Source organism: Natator depressus, chromosome 6 (assembly GCF_965152275.1).
Source record: "Natator depressus isolate rNatDep1 chromosome 6, rNatDep2.hap1, whole genome shotgun sequence".
Lineage (NCBI taxonomy): Eukaryota > Metazoa > Chordata > Testudines > Cheloniidae > Natator > Natator depressus.
The window spans coordinates 12,586,300-12,604,335 of NC_134239.1; the positions used below are offsets into that span (position 1 = coordinate 12,586,300).

General features: G+C 58.7%; 1 protein-coding gene across 1 annotated transcript in view; it reads right to left on the bottom strand.

Moving 5' to 3' along the window:
- Positions 1-5,621: 5,621 nt before the first annotated feature.
- The window catches only part of SPTB (spectrin beta, erythrocytic), a 139,396-nt gene continuing 126,981 nt past the window's right edge, over positions 5,622-18,036 (bottom strand). Inside the window, 5 exon segments of the mRNA XM_074954484.1 lie at positions 5,622-9,028; positions 9,030-9,131; positions 10,979-11,021; positions 12,201-12,374; positions 14,713-14,975. Of these exon segments, the coding sequence (XP_074810585.1) occupies positions 8,963-9,028; positions 9,030-9,131; positions 10,979-11,021; positions 12,201-12,374; positions 14,713-14,975 (648 nt within the window). The 3' untranslated portion in view covers positions 5,622-8,962.

An 18,036-nucleotide genomic window follows, 5' to 3' on the forward strand; every position in this document is an offset into this window, starting at 1 on the left:
TGCCAGACATCACTCCAGAGCCACTCCTGTTTGCTGGGGGCCAGCGGGAGGGAGGGGCAGCTGAGCCCTGTCCTGCGTATGGCAGCAGCTGGCGTAACCCAGGCTAACAGCGGCCTGCCCTGTTCTGCCCTCTCGTGGCTGCATGGCATGGAGAGGTTGGGCTCCCTTAGCCTGGGTCCTGAGTATACGCGGGCCCCAGTGGGGGTCCCACTCCACACGGAGCACTGAGCCGTCTCCGGCAGCGTGGCACCTGCCAGGATTTGGAAGGCGGAGTAGCGGCAGGGACCTCGGCCTGGCCTGTGTGACAGTGCCAGGTTGCTGGGCTGTCCCCTCCCTGTCCAGCACCGCATGGGGCCTTATGATCCAGGCCCCAAGCTCATCTCTGGGCAGGTGAATGCCCGGCAGCATCCAGGGTCAGGATGGAAGGGCCTCTCCGGCCCCAGGGAGGCCATGCCAGCGGGTCAGGGGCCCCTCTGGCTGCCTGGAGCCCGGGGTGGGTCTAGCTAGTGGTGTCACTGCCCCAATCCCCGACCCTGACCTGCCACTGTGGGATGTGGGTTGGCAAAGAACCCACACCGTGGGCAGCGCTGTTTGAGCCCGAGCCTGGGACAGGGGTGATGGAAGTGGTTCTGTGTTCTTTGGAGGGGGGACACTAGGCACCAGGCCCCGCAGCCCTGTGGTTTGAAGAGTTAATGCATGGAGGGGAGAAGGCAGAAGCAGCTGTAGAGGATGGGTGGGGCAGAGCCAGCTGGGCTGAGGGCTCCCCACCCAGGGCAGGTGGCTCCCCAGGAGCCCGGAGCCTCCCACAGGCTCCAGCACCTCCCCTGGCTCCCACGGCCCCGAATCCCCAGGCCCTTTTTGGAGGGGAGCCCCTCCTGGGCTGCCCCCTCCCAGCCTGAGTGTCAGGGCCCCCATCCATCTGTCTGTCCAGCCAGGCAAGGGGCGGTGTCCTGGGGCTGATTCACCCTCCTCTCCCACACGCTCCCTGCCACTCAGCACTGTGTGTTGCACCCCGAGGGCTGGGGGCACAGCAGCCCCGACACGGGGGCGAGGGGGGGAGGTGCGCTCTCCATGGGGCGATGCCCTGGGAGGCACTCACTCAGGCTCTGAGGTTGGCACAGGCTTTGCAGGGCAGCTCTGGCTTCTTCCCGTGCCAGCGCTCCCCACTGGGAGCTGGGGTGGGAGCCCAGGGCTGGGACACCCAGGCAGCGGGGGGCGCTGGGAGCTCCCCTCCTCTAGGGGGCGTCACTCTTGGATAGGGCCTGGGAAGGGTGCGGGGCCAGGGCTTGTCCTGGGAGACCTGATTCTGCACCCCTGGGGAGGGGCCAGTGCCCCTTTGCTCCGTGGGTGCCCAGCGAGGTTCCCACCCTGAGAGGGACACCGTACCCCCTACAGCTCCCATGGCAGGGATGCCGAGCACCCCCCACCTGCCTTTCGCCTGATGGCTGGTTGTAGGGGTGCCCCCCTCCACTGGGTGCTCATGTGCTGAGCCCAGCTATGGCAAGGGGGCAGTGCCATCCCCCTCTCAGGCTGCCTTGCTAGGCCGCGTCTCCAGCAGAGCCAGGCCCAAGCTGGGTTTGGGGAGCTCAGCTCAGCGGGCTGCAGCACAACGGGGGCTCCTGCCTCCTCCCCACAGTGTGACACGGGCCCCCTCCACAGCCCTGCCATCGCCCACTGCGTGCCCGGTGCTGCACTCTCCTGTGGGGGGTGGAAGTGGGGGCAAAGGGGGCAGGGCAGTGCACGGGGCAGTGTGTGGGGAAGGGGGGGCTGGGTATGGGGTAGGGCAGTGTGGCGTGCATAGTGGTCCCCTGGCCCAATGCAGCATTGTCCTCTGTGCATTATTCCTGGGGGTGTGCCCCCCGCAGCCCCCTGCTTGCCAGTGGCTGACCCAAACGTGCCAGGGGCACAGTAAGGAATATCTGCGGCCCACCCTGCAGCTCCAGGTTCTGTGGGCGGTGGGGCGCCCGGAGCTGGGATCACACCTCGCTGCCCATCCCCACCCTGCCGTGGGTACTGGATGAGAATAAACCAGCCTGGGCCGAAGGCTGGGTGCTGCCTGCCTGGACTCTACCCAACAAGGGCCTGCCCCTGCCTGTGAGCCGGGGCAGGGCCAGCCCCTGAGCTGGGCTAAAGCAGCGAGTCCCATGTGATCTTTGGGTGACTCCCCACTTTGCCCCAACTACACTGCCTGCCGGTGGACCCCGCCATGGAAAATTCAGTGATTCAAAACCACCTACTCCTCTCCCTCAAATATATCGCTGACCGCCCGCCCCACACCTCCCTGGTACATCGTTGACCACCCACTGATATATCACTGTACAAACACCCCAGCCCCAAATCTATCACTGTGAAAATGCCCCCAATCGATCATTGTGCAGCTGCCACACGCCCCCAGATACAGCACTGTACGAATGCCCCACTCCCCCATATCACACTGCAAATGCACCCCTAAAACTTCACTGTACAAATGCCACATGCCCCCCAATATCTAACTGTACAAACCCCCAACCCCCACTATGTTACTGTGCAAACAACCTTGTCCTGATCTATCACTGTGCAAATGCACCCCCAAAACTTCATTGTACAAATGCCCCCACCCTCAATATATCACTGTGAAACCATCCCAATATATCACTGTATACATGCCTCGCATCCCCTCACTGCATCACTGTGCAAATGTCTCATTCCCTGATACCTCACTGCAAATGCCCCAGCCTCGATATAGCACTGTGCAAATACCCCAATATACCATTATGCAAATGCCACTCCCCGATATTGTACAAACACCCCCAATAGATCACTGCAAATACCCACTGCATGCCCCCACTATCACTGTACAAATGCCCCATATCCCTGATATGGCACTGTATTAATACCCCAGACCCCCGATATATCACCTTGCAAACACTCTCCAATGTATCACTGTACAACTGCAGCATGCCACCCCCCACCGCTATCTCACTGTGCAAACACTGCAGACCCAAGAGATCCCTGTACAAATGCAACATTCCCCCCCCCACACCCCCAGTATAGCACTGTAGCAATGCCCCTCCCAATAAATCACTGTGCAAAGACTACGAGCTCCCCCGATAGCTTGCACCACAAATGCCACACCCTCCTGATATAGCAGTGTGAAAACACCCCCTGTCCCCCCCCCCCCGATACATCATTGTACGAACATCCATGGCCCCCTGGTATATCACTGTGCAAATGCCACACACCTCCCCCAATAGATCACTGGACAAATATCCCATGTCCCTGATATATCACCTTGAAAACGCAACCCCCCCCACCCCACATATCATTATACAAACACCCCCAAGAGATCACTGACAAAGGCCACACTCTTGCTGGTGAGTGTGTGCTGAGCCCTGGAGGACAGGAGTCTGTTACAGCTGCTCCCTGCACAGCCCTGGCGCTTTACTGGAAACCCCTGGTTCTGTCTCCAGAGTGGCAGCAGCCGGCACCCCCATGACAGCTGCCGGCCCAGTTCTGTCCATGGCAGGGAAGTTATTGCTCATCTTGGCCTTTGTGTTTCAGCCCTTCTGCCTGGAACTGTCACCAACCATCATGCACATGCCTGGCTAGCTAAAGGCCTTCTATGGCGCCCATCACCATTGTATCTGGGTGCCTCGCCGTCTTTAATGAGCATCTCACCTCTGCGGGGCTGCGATCCCCATGGTACAGGTGGGGAGCTGGGACACGGAGACGTCCGGCTTGGCTCCATGGAACTTGCACTGGGATGTTTAGCTGGTGCCAGCCCTGCGGGGTCTGCACGGGCATGGGCACAAGTCGCCGGGGCGCTGGCGAAATCACCCCCCTGTGAGCATGTCTGCACCACAAACCAATGTGTGGTGGCCCCCCAACATGGCCCAGGGGAGATGGGGACTCAAGTCCCTGCCTCGTTACAACCTCCCTGTGGAACCGCAGGCCACGGCCATGCTGCAGCTGGAGAGGGGATTGGGGCACAGGTGTGCCTCCCTGTGCCAGCTTTCATCTCACTCGTGGGGCAGTGGGGTGGCCCTGGGGACCCTGGCTAGGTACGTGCTGCCAGCCCTTTGCCGCTGTTTGAGCACTATGGGGTGGAGCAGACGAAGCTGGCGTTACAGAGCTAGGTCCAAGTGAGCCGCCGTAAGCATATCCGGGCAGTAATCACACCTGCCCGTGTAGTGCAGAAATACCCCACATCACCTGCCCGGGCCACGCCGGCCGGCAGCCTGCGCCAGAGCAGGGAACAGGGCCCAGGTCTTCCGGCACCTCCGCCAGTGCCCTGACCACTGCTCTGCCCTTGCCACGCTGCAGCATCCCCTCACCCCAAAGGAGGTGCCAAGTGCCGAGCGCAGAGGCCTGGGTGTTAGGGGTGCGGAGCCTGGCAGGGAGGGCGGGCGGCCTGCTTCCAGCCACTTTCTAACAGGGCCTTAGGGAGCTGCCCCAGGTGAAGCTCTTCGGGCACCTACAGATGCAGAGCTGCACCTAGGGGCTTTTCAAATCCCCACTCGGCACCTCTCTGTAACTGTAGGCACCTAAAACCCTTCATAAAATCGGACCAAGAGCCTAAATCCCCTTGGCTTTCCCAGAGACTTGGGCTCCCAAGTCACTTACCTGCTTTGGGAAACATTCCCCTTGGGCCTCTCAAAAGTCCCCTCCTCTGTGCGCTGCTTTCCCCGCCCCGGTTGTTGCTGGCTGGCTGCGCCAGCACCGCTCAGCCCACGCTCCCTTGCCAGCCATCGCACGGGAGGCTGTTATTGCAGATGCTCTTCCGCAGCAGCAGGACTCCCTGCGGGTTCGGCCGGGATCCCCGCCGCTCGGTACGGAAATGGCCTTCCACGGACCCCTAGGAACGTAGGGCGGCTTGGGCCCTCTAGTCCTGCCCCTGTGCTGAGGCAGAACCCCAGCCCAGCCCTGATGGGTGTCTGTCTACCTGGTTTTTAAAACCTCCACAACCTGCCTGGGAAACCTGCTCCAGGGCCTAATATGAAACCTGTCTCTTCTGTGCTGCAAATTAACCTCATTCCTTCCCATGGCGGCACGTGAACCCCTGGGTGGGGGAGGCTAGCCCCCTGTCCTGCCCCCTTCTGCCTGAGGCCCCATCCCTACTGGGCTCCCACCACCCCCGCTCTCGCCCACCAGGGCCAGAGGAACCCTGAGCCCCACCCCATGGCCAGAGGAGCCCTGGCTGGCCTGGCCAAGCCGCACCGTGCACTGGCCACCCGGAGGAGCTCTGAGCCCCACCGTGGCCCAGCCAGGGGAGCATTAACGGAGGTTTACGCCTCCATTACGTGCCGCCCATGTTCCTCCTCTTATCCTCGGTGGCCACGGAGACCAGTTGATCCCTGTCCCCTTTATACCCACCTTTGACATCTCTGAAGCCTGTTCTCAGGTCCCCCCGCAACCTTCTCTTCTCTAGACTAAACACAGCCAGTCCTCAAAGCCTTCCCTCACAGGCCAGGGTTGCTAAACCTCAGACCATCTTTGTCGCTCTCCTCTAGATTCTCGGACTTTGTGCACGTCTCTCCACGCATGCTGCCCCAGGCAGGGCACAGGCCTCCAGCCAAGGCGGCCCCAGTGCTCTCGCTGACCCTTGCGTGAAACCTGCTGGGTAAAATCGAAACAAGATGCCTCAGCCAGAGCGGGGTTTGGCTTATTTATTTCTTAGAAAAACCATTATTAAAATGCTTCTGTAGCACTGTCTGGAGGTTTAGCTCTTGCTATGCACAGTGGAAGTACGTGACAGCGGGTCGAACGCGGTGCCAGCCAGCGGGAATCAACGAACCAATTTGAGCAATGCGACCCCCTGCCCCTCGGCGAGCTGCTCTAGCTGTGCGCCCGTCTCCTGCACTCATTGGGGCTCCAGCCCCCCCATGCATGTCTGCCCTGAGCCCGCACCCCATATCTGCGCGGGAGCGCTGTGCATGCTGGGAGAGCAGCCCTGTGGAGCGGAGATCCCACCAAGATGAATTCAGCCGGAAGGAGGAGAGGGCAGTAATGGTCCAGGTGTCAAATGGCCCCACGCTAGGTAAAACAGATGATTTCTGGGCAAATCCAGTGCTCCCGGGGGGAATCAGGTGTGTGTGGGGGGGTGGGGGCTCTGATGAGAAACAAAAGGTGTTTGAACCCAGCAACACACGGAAAGGGCTGGAGCCAAGACCTGCTGCACGGAGCCCTTCCAAAGGAGGGAGTGGTGGAGGAAACCACTCAGCCATGGACAGCAAGCTGCATGGAAACACGGGCCAGGAGAAAATGCATGTGAAACACAGCACACCCCATGGCACTGACTGACCGCAGTGCCTGCCTGTGCCTGGGGCGATTTCCAACATGGGGCTCAGGCCCCACTCTGGGTTTTCAGTCCCAGTGTGTGTAAATATAGCTACACCTCCCCGAGATACACACCTGCAGTTGGTCTAACTCCACATCCTGCAGGGTGGCTCGCCAAGGCTCTTTGGTTCTTGTGGGTGCCACTGAAAACACCCCATTCCCTGCCCCTGCTGCCTCTGCCAGCGACTTGAACTCGGGTGTTTCTTGGCTTAGAAACGGGGCAGCCGAGAGGGACAGCCCCAAAGACGAAAAGACAGGCTTTTGCAGCCTCAAGCTGCAGGGGGCCCCAGCTCAGTACCAGAGCTGCCAGCACTGCCGTACAGATCTCAGCACAGCCTCCAGCCCCGCTGCAGGGCAGGATCAAACCCCAGGGGACCGGGCGCAGCCTCATTCGGGGGGTGCCAGGGCTGATAAACACGGGGCTGACGTTGGCATGAAGTGGGGGATCCTTTCCTGTTCTGCACCCCGGACGTACCACACGTGCTGCCAGCCAGCCAGCGCCCCCTGCTCCAGTGCCAGGTCCCGGTGCTTTGCTGAGCCAGGCTGGGGGGTCCGGAGGAGCTGATGGGAACCGTCCAGCGCTAGTGGGGTGGAGCTGGGCTCCGGCAGGCCTGGGGGGCAGCTTGCCCAGCGGGCTGTGGTGGAGGCATGAGGCCAGGCCCTGGTGTGGCTGGCTGCAGGGTGTGCCCTCCTCGAGAGCTGTGTACAACAGGGCCGGTGTAGGAGGCTGGCGGTGCTACGGCCCGCTACAGGGCGTGAACCTTGCCTTGGGCACAGCCTCCTGCCAGGGCGATTTCCCAGCTGCTCGGGTGCGACGTCGCCTCCTGCAGCGCTGCCCTGCCCAGCGCTGACAGCACGAGAGCCCTGGGTCAGCCTGCTGGACTCCCACAGCGTCTCGTGCCATCTGTGCGGAGGGCCCGGGGGGGATTAGACACTGCCCTCCCCCCCAGTGCCGGGGCTCTGTGCTTGTCGTGACTGGGAAGGCTGCTCACACTGGCTGGGCTGAGTTGCCAGCCACTGACCCCCACGCCAAGCTCTGCTCTGGGGGGAGCCTGCTCGGCCCATGCCACAGACCCCCTAGCTCAGCCGGCCCCTGCTGGGGGCAGGGATCAGGGGTTGGGGGCTGGGAGCGCCTCTTTGGGGGCACGTGGGGGCACTGGCCCTGGAGTTTTCGGGGCACGGTGCCTCAGCACATGGGGTTTGTTTTCCATTATTGCAGGTAAGGCACTTTCAGGACGGGACCCCCGCCAAGGGAGCAGTGCTACTGCACGCACGCCCCCCAGAGCCGGTCCTGGCAGTGCACGTGGTGGTGTGTTTCCCTGCCCTCCGCCAGCAGCGCCACCAGCCTGGGTTTAGGAAGCAGAGAGCCTCCCCTGGCCCGACCTTGCTGGGCATGAGGCCTGCAGTGAATTCACCAGGCGGCAACAGGGCAAGAGTTGGCCGCATCCTGGCACTGCGTGGGAGGCAGGCGTCACAGCCCTGTGTCTCTGGGACCCAGGGGAGAAAGCGCCTACTCTCTCGCCCAGTCTCCTCACCTCCAGGGATGTGCCAGTGGGCATTCAGCCCCGTGGCACCGCTTGGCTGGCTGGAACGCAGGGCCCCCCGCTGCCACACACTGCAGGGTGTTCCCCAGCCCCCGGGCAGCATCCAGGACACCGAGGGGAGGGCTGGGGGCTTTGGAGACGTTGGCTTTTCGGGGGCCCGGCCCAGCCCACAGGGGAGAGCACAGGAACCACAAGGTCAGGGACAGAAACGGGACCCAGGCCAAGAACGGCCCGAGCCCAGGCAAAGCCTGAGCCAGTACGACAGAGTCTACACGTGGGAATTGTGAACTCACACATGCATGCACACACGCGGTCACATGAAATGCAGAAGTGTACACATATAAACAGACTCAGATGTGCAGACACACACTCACATGCACGCGCACACACACTCAGATGCAGAATCATAACGATTCTCTTCCTCCCTAATTTAGGGCAAACGTTTGTTCTCGGCTGCGCATGGCTTGCCTGACAACGGGCTCTCTGTGGGTTGTGGCTTGGGAAGGTGTGGGGGGGCGTCCGAGAGACAGCGCACGCGCGCCAGCCCACCTCACGCCCCCTGCTGGAAGGACCGGCAGACCTGCCCAGGAGCGTGTGACCGTCACCCCCTAGTGGCTGCAGGCAGCCCTGCCACAGCCGTGGCGCCCGGAGATACGCCTATGTCTTGGGCTGTCATGGCACCTTGTCAGAGAGGCAGGTCGGGAAGCTCGCTGCCTCCATCCTGGCCTGGGCAGCGCATCCCTAGCACTGCGTGGTCTCGCTCAGATGGTGCCTCCTCTGCCAGACGCCCATGTGGCTCGCCCCGGCCGTGGGCGATGCAACGCGTGTCCCACAGGACAGGGCCCCGCGCCGGCACGCCCAGCACTGGCCTTCAGCAGATGCCACGCCTTGGCCCTCACGGGGCTGGCTCGGTGCTGCGTGGGAGCAGAGCGGGGCGTGGGGCTGTGCCCCGGCGCTGGAGGCGGGGCTGTGGTGTGAGCACCCGCGGCTGCTGCCGGAGGTGCATGGGGGTGGGGTGGTGGCAGGGCCCAGCACGCCCGCGGACGCTCCCCCATGCGCAGTTCTTAGGCAGCTGAGTGGGCTGCCCTCAGCCACCTCTCGGGTTATTTCTTTTTGGGAAAGAAGCTAAATCTTTTCTCTTTGTCTTTCTTGGCCAGGATGACGTCCGGGGGCGGTGCTGGAGGGCAGAGGCAGGCTCAGCGCCTTGGCTTTCACGCTTTGGGCTTCTGTTATTGCTGTGCTGAGCCCCTGCAGCCATGTGTGCATCTCCCCCTGTCGGACAGAGACCAAGAGAGAGCGCCCCTCAGTCACCGCCCAGGGACAGCAGCTTCTGAGCCTCCAGCCCCCTAGCGCTCGCCCCAAAGAGCCCCACGCCTTACGGGGTCAGGAGTCACCCCTGTGTCTAACCCAGCTTGCCCCTCTCACCCAGCATTCCTCCTCCAGGCGGGGGCCAATGCCACCACTGGGCACTGGGCATTATTACCTCAGTCAGCTCAGTGTCTTTCAAGGGTTCATTGGAACCCAAGCACTGGTAAACACTACGGCTGGAGTGTTCTGAGGCGCCCAAGGGAGTTGGGCACCCGATGGCCATTGCATTTCAAAGGGATTTGGGCCACTCATTCACATGGTCTGTTTTGGACCTCCCAGCCTCTAAGGCCCAGCTTCTCAAAGTATTTAGCACCTAAATCAATGGGAATTGGGCATCTAAAGACCTAGGAGGATCTCACTCAGGGCTCTCTGTGTCCCAAACTCCAGCACTGCCCAATGGGGCAGGGAGCGAAGGAGAACGTTGTATTCTCCTGCAACTGCAGCCCCGTTGGGGTGGGGCAGTTAGGGAGGCAGAAGACAGCTACCTTTAGGGGGCCAGAATCCCAGGGCTAGTCACCCGTATGGCAAGAAGCCCAGCAAAGTGGAAAGATGGGCTGCTGGGCTGATCCGATGCCCTGAGACAGATGCAGGGGAGCGATCAGACCTATTCAGAAATCGGAATGTCTGTCCCGGGGCAGAGTCCAATGTGGGGAGGTACCAGGAAAGCTGGATCAGCCCAGCTTGATGGAACGGAAAGTTCAGACATGTCTGAACAGTTCCATTCGCAAGACAGTTCCATGTTAGTCTGTGTCTGCCTGAGTTGATGCAGTGCATCATGGGAGTTGTCGTTCAGGTGTCTCATGCTGACGTTTCCCCCTATGGGCTGGGCTCACAAGCCAGATTATTGCATCTGAAGAAGTGGGTTTTTTACCCACGAAAGTTTATGTCCAAATCAATCTGTTAGTTTTTAAAGTGCCACCGGACTCCTTGTTGTTTTTGTGGATACAGACTAACATGGCGACCCCTTGATACAAGACCGATTATATATTCCATGATTCACTGTGGTCTGCTGTCTCACTGAGCTGCCACGGTACATTATGGGAAGTGTAGTTTGGCCTGGGAGCGTGTTCCATAGGGGAGAATGAGGGTGTGAGACAGCTGAATTACAGCTCCCACAACGCACCAAGGCAGCTCAGCCAGATGCAGATGAAAGACCCATTTTGGCAGAATTAACAAACTCCTCACGGAAAACGGTGAGTCTGTGGCGTCTCCACAGCCCCCAGAGGAATGATGGCGAGACATGCAGGAGGCAGAGGGAGAAAGCAAGCAGCTTCCTCTGCCGCTGGCTCTGCAGCTGTACAGGCAGGAGCTGGGGGAGCCAGACACGGCTGGGTGAAGTGAAAGTCAGAGGCAGCTCGCATGGAGCAAGCCAGTGCCTCTGCAGAGCCATGCAGCTAGGTCTGGAAATGAGATGGTGATGCAGGGGCCTTTGCTCCCCATGCCACTCACAACCTGACTGCCCCTAGCTCTCTGGAGAGACCCATCCTCAGCCCAGCTGTGGGCATGGCGGACTTCTCTCCCAGCATGCTTTGCCCCAGCCTAGGCCTACATCATAGCTACCCTGTAGGACTATGTCTCCAGAACACTCTCTCTACGAGCGGCTTCCCCTTTCTTTGTGCCACCCCCAGGCCAGGTAGCTCGTGTGACAGCCTCTGTCCCCATCTATGCAGCCACGCCTGGACCCCTGCTCACTGAGACGTTCCAGCCTCCCACGTTCTCTCCAGCCCCGAATGGCCCACACAGGCACCTACCTCATCTTTGCCATGGAAGAGCCACTCACTGCCATTGCCGAGCCTGGAAAGCAGAGGGGAGATTCCTGGTCATTCAGGTGCCCCCTTAAATATACCTTAATTAATTGATTTAAAGCCAGCATCTAGTTGCCTCTCCCTTCTCGGGGCTCCAGACACTGTGCCCCAGGGCTCCTGAACCCGCAGCAGCAGCTCCCCACCCTTCCCAGATCTCCCAGCCCACAGCAGTCCCTGTGCCAGGCGGCCCTCATCAGGCGGACCCAGCACGTACTTTTGGAAGTAGTTGCCGGGGGGTGCTCGACCTCAGCTCCACCCTGGGCCCCGCCCCCACTCCACCCCTTCCCTCAAGCCCCCACTGCCGCCTTGTCTCTTCCCACCCCGTTCTGCCCCCTGCCCTGAGCCTGCCCCACCCTTGCTCCTCCCCCTCCCTCCCAGCGTCTCCTGCACACCGCTGAACAGCTGATCATTGGTGGGCGAGAGGCACTGCGGGGAGGGAGGAGCTGATCAGCGGTGCTCCAGCCCCGGAACACCCACGAAGTTGGCGCCTATGTTTGGAAGTCAGTGTTAATTTTAAGGGGCTTATTTCTGATGTGGCCAAGACGTGGCTGGAGCCCAAGGGGAACTCCCTGCCAGCTGGTCACTGGCTGAACACCAGGACAAAAAGCCACACCTGCTGGCCGCAGAGCGGGGGCGGGCAATGGGCCAGGGCTGGCTGCGGAGCGGGGGCGGGCAATGGGGGGGCAGTGGGCACAGAGAAGGCAGGACCATGATTCTGATGGCAGCAAAGGAACAGGCATGAAGGGGTTAAGGTGGTGGCGGGGACTGGGTTTAGGGCTTGGCCAAGCAATTATCATGATCTCAATGTCCTCCGCCCGACACTGCTTGGCTGCTCCTGCCTGCAGGGCTTGGCCTGGAATGCCCCCCATTCTGTGCTGAAACAGCACCTCCCTCCGGGCCCCCTGCCAGATGCACTGGGCACTCTGCTTCACCAAGGTGCTCCCTGCGAACCCCATAACCCCCATGGGATGGCTTAGGTGCTAGCCAATCTTGCCCCTCACGGTTGGCGTGGGTCCCCTTCCCCCACTGAGTGTGCCATGGGTTATTGCGCCCCAGGTCCCAGCCATGGGAGGTTTATGTGCTGTGATGTACCCGGCGCTGACTTGCGGGGGGCTCTCTGGGCAGGCTGGCTGCAGGGTCTAGCCCCGGGGCTCTGTCTGCACCTCACCTCAGCTTGAAGACGTGCTTCTTCTTCTTGTAGCCAGTGGCTACGTGGCAGAGGGCGTTCCTCAGCCGGAAGGGCTCCTCCCCGTGGTAAGGCACTCCCAAGGCTAAGCTCTTGGCATCCTTGTAGAAGGCCAGCTCGCTGCTCTGGAGCACGCAGTACAGCGTGTTCCAGGACCTGTGTGACGGGCGCGAGGACACACGTTACTCCAGCTCCACAGCCCAAACGCACCTCACGCGCCATCAGAGCCTGGAACCGGAAAGCCCCCGGCCCCTGCTACCTGCTGGCTGAGGTGACTTTCCTAGCACCCGGAGGTGACTCGATTGTGGGCTCTCAGGACCTATGTGGGAGGAGATTTCGGAGCGCGGGGGGCTGGTGAATCTCAATGAGTTCCAAGGACTGGAAGCTGACGCCCGACAAATCCAGGCTAGAGGGAAGGCCCAGTTTTTTCACAGGGAGGGGAAACTATCAGCTGACCCAGCCAGGGGGCAGGTTCTCCATCACTCGAAGTCTGTAAATCAGCCGGCTTCTCGTGGTAAAAGCTCCACTCCGGCTCAGCCAAGAGTGACAGGGTTAATACATTGGGTGGGGCTCTCTGGTCTGGTCCCTTCCATGTGCTAGGGGTCTTGAGCAGTTGGGCTGAAATGGTTTCTTCATAGATTTCCCATAGAAGAGACCATTGTAGTCATCGTGCCTGACCTCCTGTATAACACAGGCCAGAGAACGCCCCAAAAATAATTCCTAGAGCAGAGTTTGTAGAACAAACATCCCGTGATGGTGAATCCATGACCCTGGGTAAATTGCTCCAATGGTTAATTACTCTCACTGCTAAAACTGTACGTCATATTTCCCATCTGACTTTGTCTAGCTTCAACTTCTGGCCATTGGATCCTGTTAGGCCTTTTTCTGGTAGATTGAAGAACCCATTATTAAATGTTTGTTCCCCACTTATAGTCTGTGATCAAGTCACCCCTTAACCTTCTCTTTGGTCAGCTACATAGATTGAGCTCCTTGAGGTTAGCTCTGTAAGGCAGGTTTTCTAACCCTTTAATCATTCTCCAGGCTCTTCTCCGACTCTCTCCAATGTGGCTATGCCATGGGGGAGCGCTGGCTCAGGGCAGTCTAAGGAACTGCACCCGCACCCAGCAGGGCTGTGTCTGACATCGTCATCCAACATGCAGAATCGGCTAAGGACTGTTGTGCCAGTCAGAGGGGCTGTGGTTCATGGCCTGGCACCAGGCATCGGGCTGCGGTGGTAATTCTGTACTGAAGTGTAAGGTCTGTGGCCTTTTTCTTTAGTAAGCAGCAGCAGCCATGAGCTAAGAAGCAGAAAGTCACATCATCCCCTTTCATCTAATTGTGTAAGATCAGGCTGTTAAGAAGGCTCCTGGCCTAACAGCACCCACCATCACCAGCTAAAGAAAGAGACCTTCAGATCTTTAAAGAAAACTTTGTTCGACAGTGTTCTGTCCAGCAAGAAACCACTTATCAGCAGTTGTGGTTGTGAGATCTATAAGTCTATTGCTTTGCCTTCATGGTCCCCCCTTCTCTATTGTTTACCTGTTGGGTCTCTGTCTGGTTCTTTGATTGTTTTTGTCTGTTGCATAACTAATGTTGCAAGATTTAAATCAACTAAGATGGTTGGGTCTGATTGGGCTAGGATTGGTGGAAAATACCGGTTTGTAGGACTTTCGTTTAAAATGACTGGGTAAGGTACAGCTAAGCAGGACTCAAGTTTCACTCGCTGTATAAACTGGGGTCCAAAGGGAAGTTCTTTGAAACCTAACTCTAGGACACAGTCCAGGATCAGAGCTGCCAGACCCAACACCCTGCCAACCATAAGCGTGCAGAAGCTGGAGTTTCTGGACGACCTGACCCTCACTGGCCAGCAGGAAAAGTTCGTCTGCCTTATTGGGAGTGGTGAGCATTGTATGCTTAGGGTGTGCATTCCGTTTTGGTGGTTGGTAATAAATAAAGGATAAGGATATTACTGCGTAAGGCTATTCCACTCTTTCCACAGAAGAGTACGCCCTGAGCTGTAGGAACTGGATACGGGGTGGTGCCTTTCACCTGGAGCCCTAAGAACTGGGTACACGTTGGGTGCCTAACTCAACTGGGTTACGCCTTGAGCCCATGGAAGGGTAAAGGTGGGTGCCGTAAAGTGCGCGGGTAACAGACTTATGGAGTTGTGGGAGGTCGAAGAGTGGCTCAGGGGCCGGGCCGGCTCCTGGGCAGCGTGGCATGCAGGGGCCTTCTTAGGAGGGTGGAGGGGAGCCTTCACCCATGGGTCCCACCCATGGAATCTGTATTTCCCTGCAGGCAGCCTCCATGCTGCTCCAAGAGGCTCTGTGCTGGGGTCGCCCCCCAGCCCAGCATGCCTGCAACCTCTCCCCACCTGGTCTTGCTGGGGAGCTGCCAATGCCTCTATGGGCCGGGCACAGCTGACCCCCGCCGAGCCAGAGCCATTCCCTATGGGACACGTCCTACAAGCCGAGTGCCCGCTTTTCCCTTGCACCTGTTTGACGCCTTCTTGTTAGGAGCCTCCAGGTCGTGTTTGCGGCCCAGGTAGCCCTCCATGTGGAGGCTGTGCGAGCGGTCCAGCTGTGCGGGCAGTGTGGTGGTCTCGTCGAGCTCATTCACAGGCGTCTGGAGGACTTTGAACAGCGGGTCCATGGTGGAGGGCTCCTCGTTGTCCGCTTTTGTCGTCATCTCGGGCTGCTTGGCCGCAGTTGGCTCCGCCGGGGCCTGGGCTGGGTCTGCTTTCTCCTCGTCTACCTGCTGTGATCACGGACACAGCGTGTTACCCGAGAGCGGGGTGGGTCATGAATGCTGCTGGCCACTCTGCCCCTCGTCCGCTCGAGGAGAACTGACACCCGCTAGCAGAGCGGGGAGACGTTTTTGGGGAGGAATCTTTTATCAGACACAAGCCGCAGAGCTGGGCACACGGAAATGTTTCACGGACTCCTGTCAGTGTCGTTGGCTTGGGGCAAAACCAACCGTCAGCCGAATTCCGGAAAATCGGAACGGTTTCATGTTGACCGTTGGAAAGGCAATGGCTTGACTGCTTTCCTGTTCAGAAAGGACCTTGCCTTTCCGACGTCCCTGTCCTTTTATTTTAAAAGTTGTCACAGTCGTCACGGTGACAGGTTTATGTGACCCCCACCCTTTTTTTCCCCCTTTTCCAATTTGACAAAAATTCTGAAAAATGTCAGGTCAGCCCCAAACAAAGGTTTTCTCCCATTTTTCAGATTTGTCCGTGAACCGAAAAATCCACTATTCACCCAGCTGTCGCGCATGGGGGGAGCACAGGCCAGGGGTGAGAGCAGGATGCATCTGCTCCTTTATTTCTATCCCGGCCACCGTCTTACTGTGGGAGCTTGGTCAGCTCTGCCCTGTGTGTGCGCTCATGCCCACCTAAATGACTCTGTGCTCCAAGTCCCATTTTGGGTGTAGGAGCCGAAACCCCATTGACTTTCAGTGAGGCGTTGGCTCCTAAGTGCACAGGTCCCCTTTGGAAAAGGAGAGGCTCACTTTTAACAACGTGCCTCTGTTTCCCTCAGGAGTCGAATGGGGATCTCGCCCCAGAGGAGCTGGGGGTTGGCAGTTGCAAGTGTGACTGAAGGGAGGGGTGCAAGGCCTGTGGAAATGCGTGGCTGGGAGGTGCTAGATATACATGTAAGCGTGACGTGTTCGGCTGACTTAGTTCTTGGAAACTTGCGAAGTATGTGCAGACTCTGCAACACCAAGCCGAGATCTGTCTACTTCTCTTCTCTTTCAGGCACCACCTGGCTTAGTCCCACACTAATGCTGTTGCAGACTCAGTGTCAACTCCCTCCTCGGATTGGCCAGTGCAGCCTCTCGCACCCACTCCTTACAGTTGCACAGATTCCTAGAGTCCAAGGCCAGAAGGGCCCATTGGGATCAGGTCCTCGGACCTCCTGGATAACCCAGGCCAGAGACCTGCCCCCAAATCATTCCCAGAGCAGAGCCTTAGAAAATCATCCAATCGTGATCTAAACATTGCCAGACATTACCGCGCCCCTGGGTAAATTGTTCCAATGGGTAATTACTCTCACTGTTCGACATTTACACCGTATTTCCCAGCTGAATGTCTCTAGCTTCAACTTCCAGCCACTGGATCGTGTTATGCCTTTGTCTGCTAGATTGAAGAGCTCACTATTAACTACTTGTTCCTAACTGGATACTTAGGATTGTGATCAAGTCACCCCTTAACCTTCTCTTTGTGAAGCTAGACAGTTTGAGCTCCTTGAGTCACAGGCAGGTTTTCTAATCCTTTAATACAGTGGTCCCCAAACTTTTGAGGGTCATGCCCCCCCACCCCCTGTCTGTGTCCCCCTGCCTCCATGGGGACGGGGTGAGGAGCGGGGCCATGGCTCCGGGGGGGAGGGGGGATGGATACGGATGAGGTAAGGAGGCCAAGGCTGGTGGGTGGGAATGGGGCTGGAAGTGGGGCTGTGGCCAGGGCCTGAGGCTGGGGGCTGGAGCAGAGCTGCAGCTGGACTGCGGTGTGGCCCAGCAGCCAGGCCCACAGCCAGGAGCAGCTCCACTCCCGGCCTCGGCCCTGGGCCAGGAATTGAGCTGTGGCCAGTGGCTAAGGCTGGGGGTTGGCGCGAGTCCAGGAACAGAGCTGCACTGAGGATAGGGCCAGTACGGGGCCCAGGAGCAGGGGATGAGGCAGGGGGTGGAACCAAAGTAGGGCTGGGGCTGGGAAGCACTCACTCCCTGCCCCCTATGGGGGCTGGCCCAGGCCCCACTGTGCCTCCCCCAATGTTCCTCCACACCCCCCCTAAGAGGGCACACCCCACAGTTTGGGGACCTCTGCTTTAATCTGAGAAGGATCAGCTCTTCTCTGACCCCTCCAATATATCAACATCCTTCTTGAATTGTGGGCACCAGAACTGGACCCAGGAGTCCAGCTGCAGTCACACCAGAGCCACATACAGAGGTACAGTAACCAATCTGCTCCTAATTGAGTTTCCCCTGTTTGTGCATCCCAGGATCGCATTAGCCCTTTTGGCCGCAGCGTCGCACTGGGAGCTCACGGTCAGCTGATTACCGACCACCACCCCTAGATCTGTTTAGGTCACTGCTCCCCAGGATAGAGTCCCCCATCCCGGAGGTGTGGCCGACATGCTTTGTTCTTAGGAATATATCTTTACATGCCGTACAGACAAACCAGCACTTTGTCTCATACGGCCCCTCCTGGTTGGGAGGAGCTCTCTGTAACTAGCCGCAAAGCTGCCACCTTAGCCTCTGTGATAAATGAAGGGTGGTGGGGGGAGCTTCCTTTTATGGACACCCAGCCAGGCCTGCAGATGTTTCCATCTCATCACACTGACTCAACAGCTATTCTAGGCTTCAGAGTGACACTCGGCCAGAGTGGGTGGGGGAATATCTTGTACGGGACCAACTCCTCTCAGTGAGAGAGACCAGCTTTGGAGCTTACACAGAGCTCTTCAGAAGAGGAAGTTGGTCCCATAAAAGATATCACCACACCCACCTTGTCTCTCTCATATCCTGGGACCAGCAACACAGCAAACCCCGACCGACAGACAGTCCTGGACTCTTACTATAGAGATAAGCTAAAAAAGCCAGACTCGGAATGCAATGCTTTGATGGACCCACACCGACCTTTTTTTTAATAAACTTGGTTTTGCAGGAAATGTCACAATGTGTTGGCTTTCATGCCGATCCAGAACGAGAACCATTTTCGAAAGGCTGGAATTCCCATGGGCGGGAAATTCCAAGTTTGGCCACGCTCTCAGAGTAGCCAGATTAGGGGCTCGGCACCTAGTGGCATGTCGCTGGTTGAGAAGCC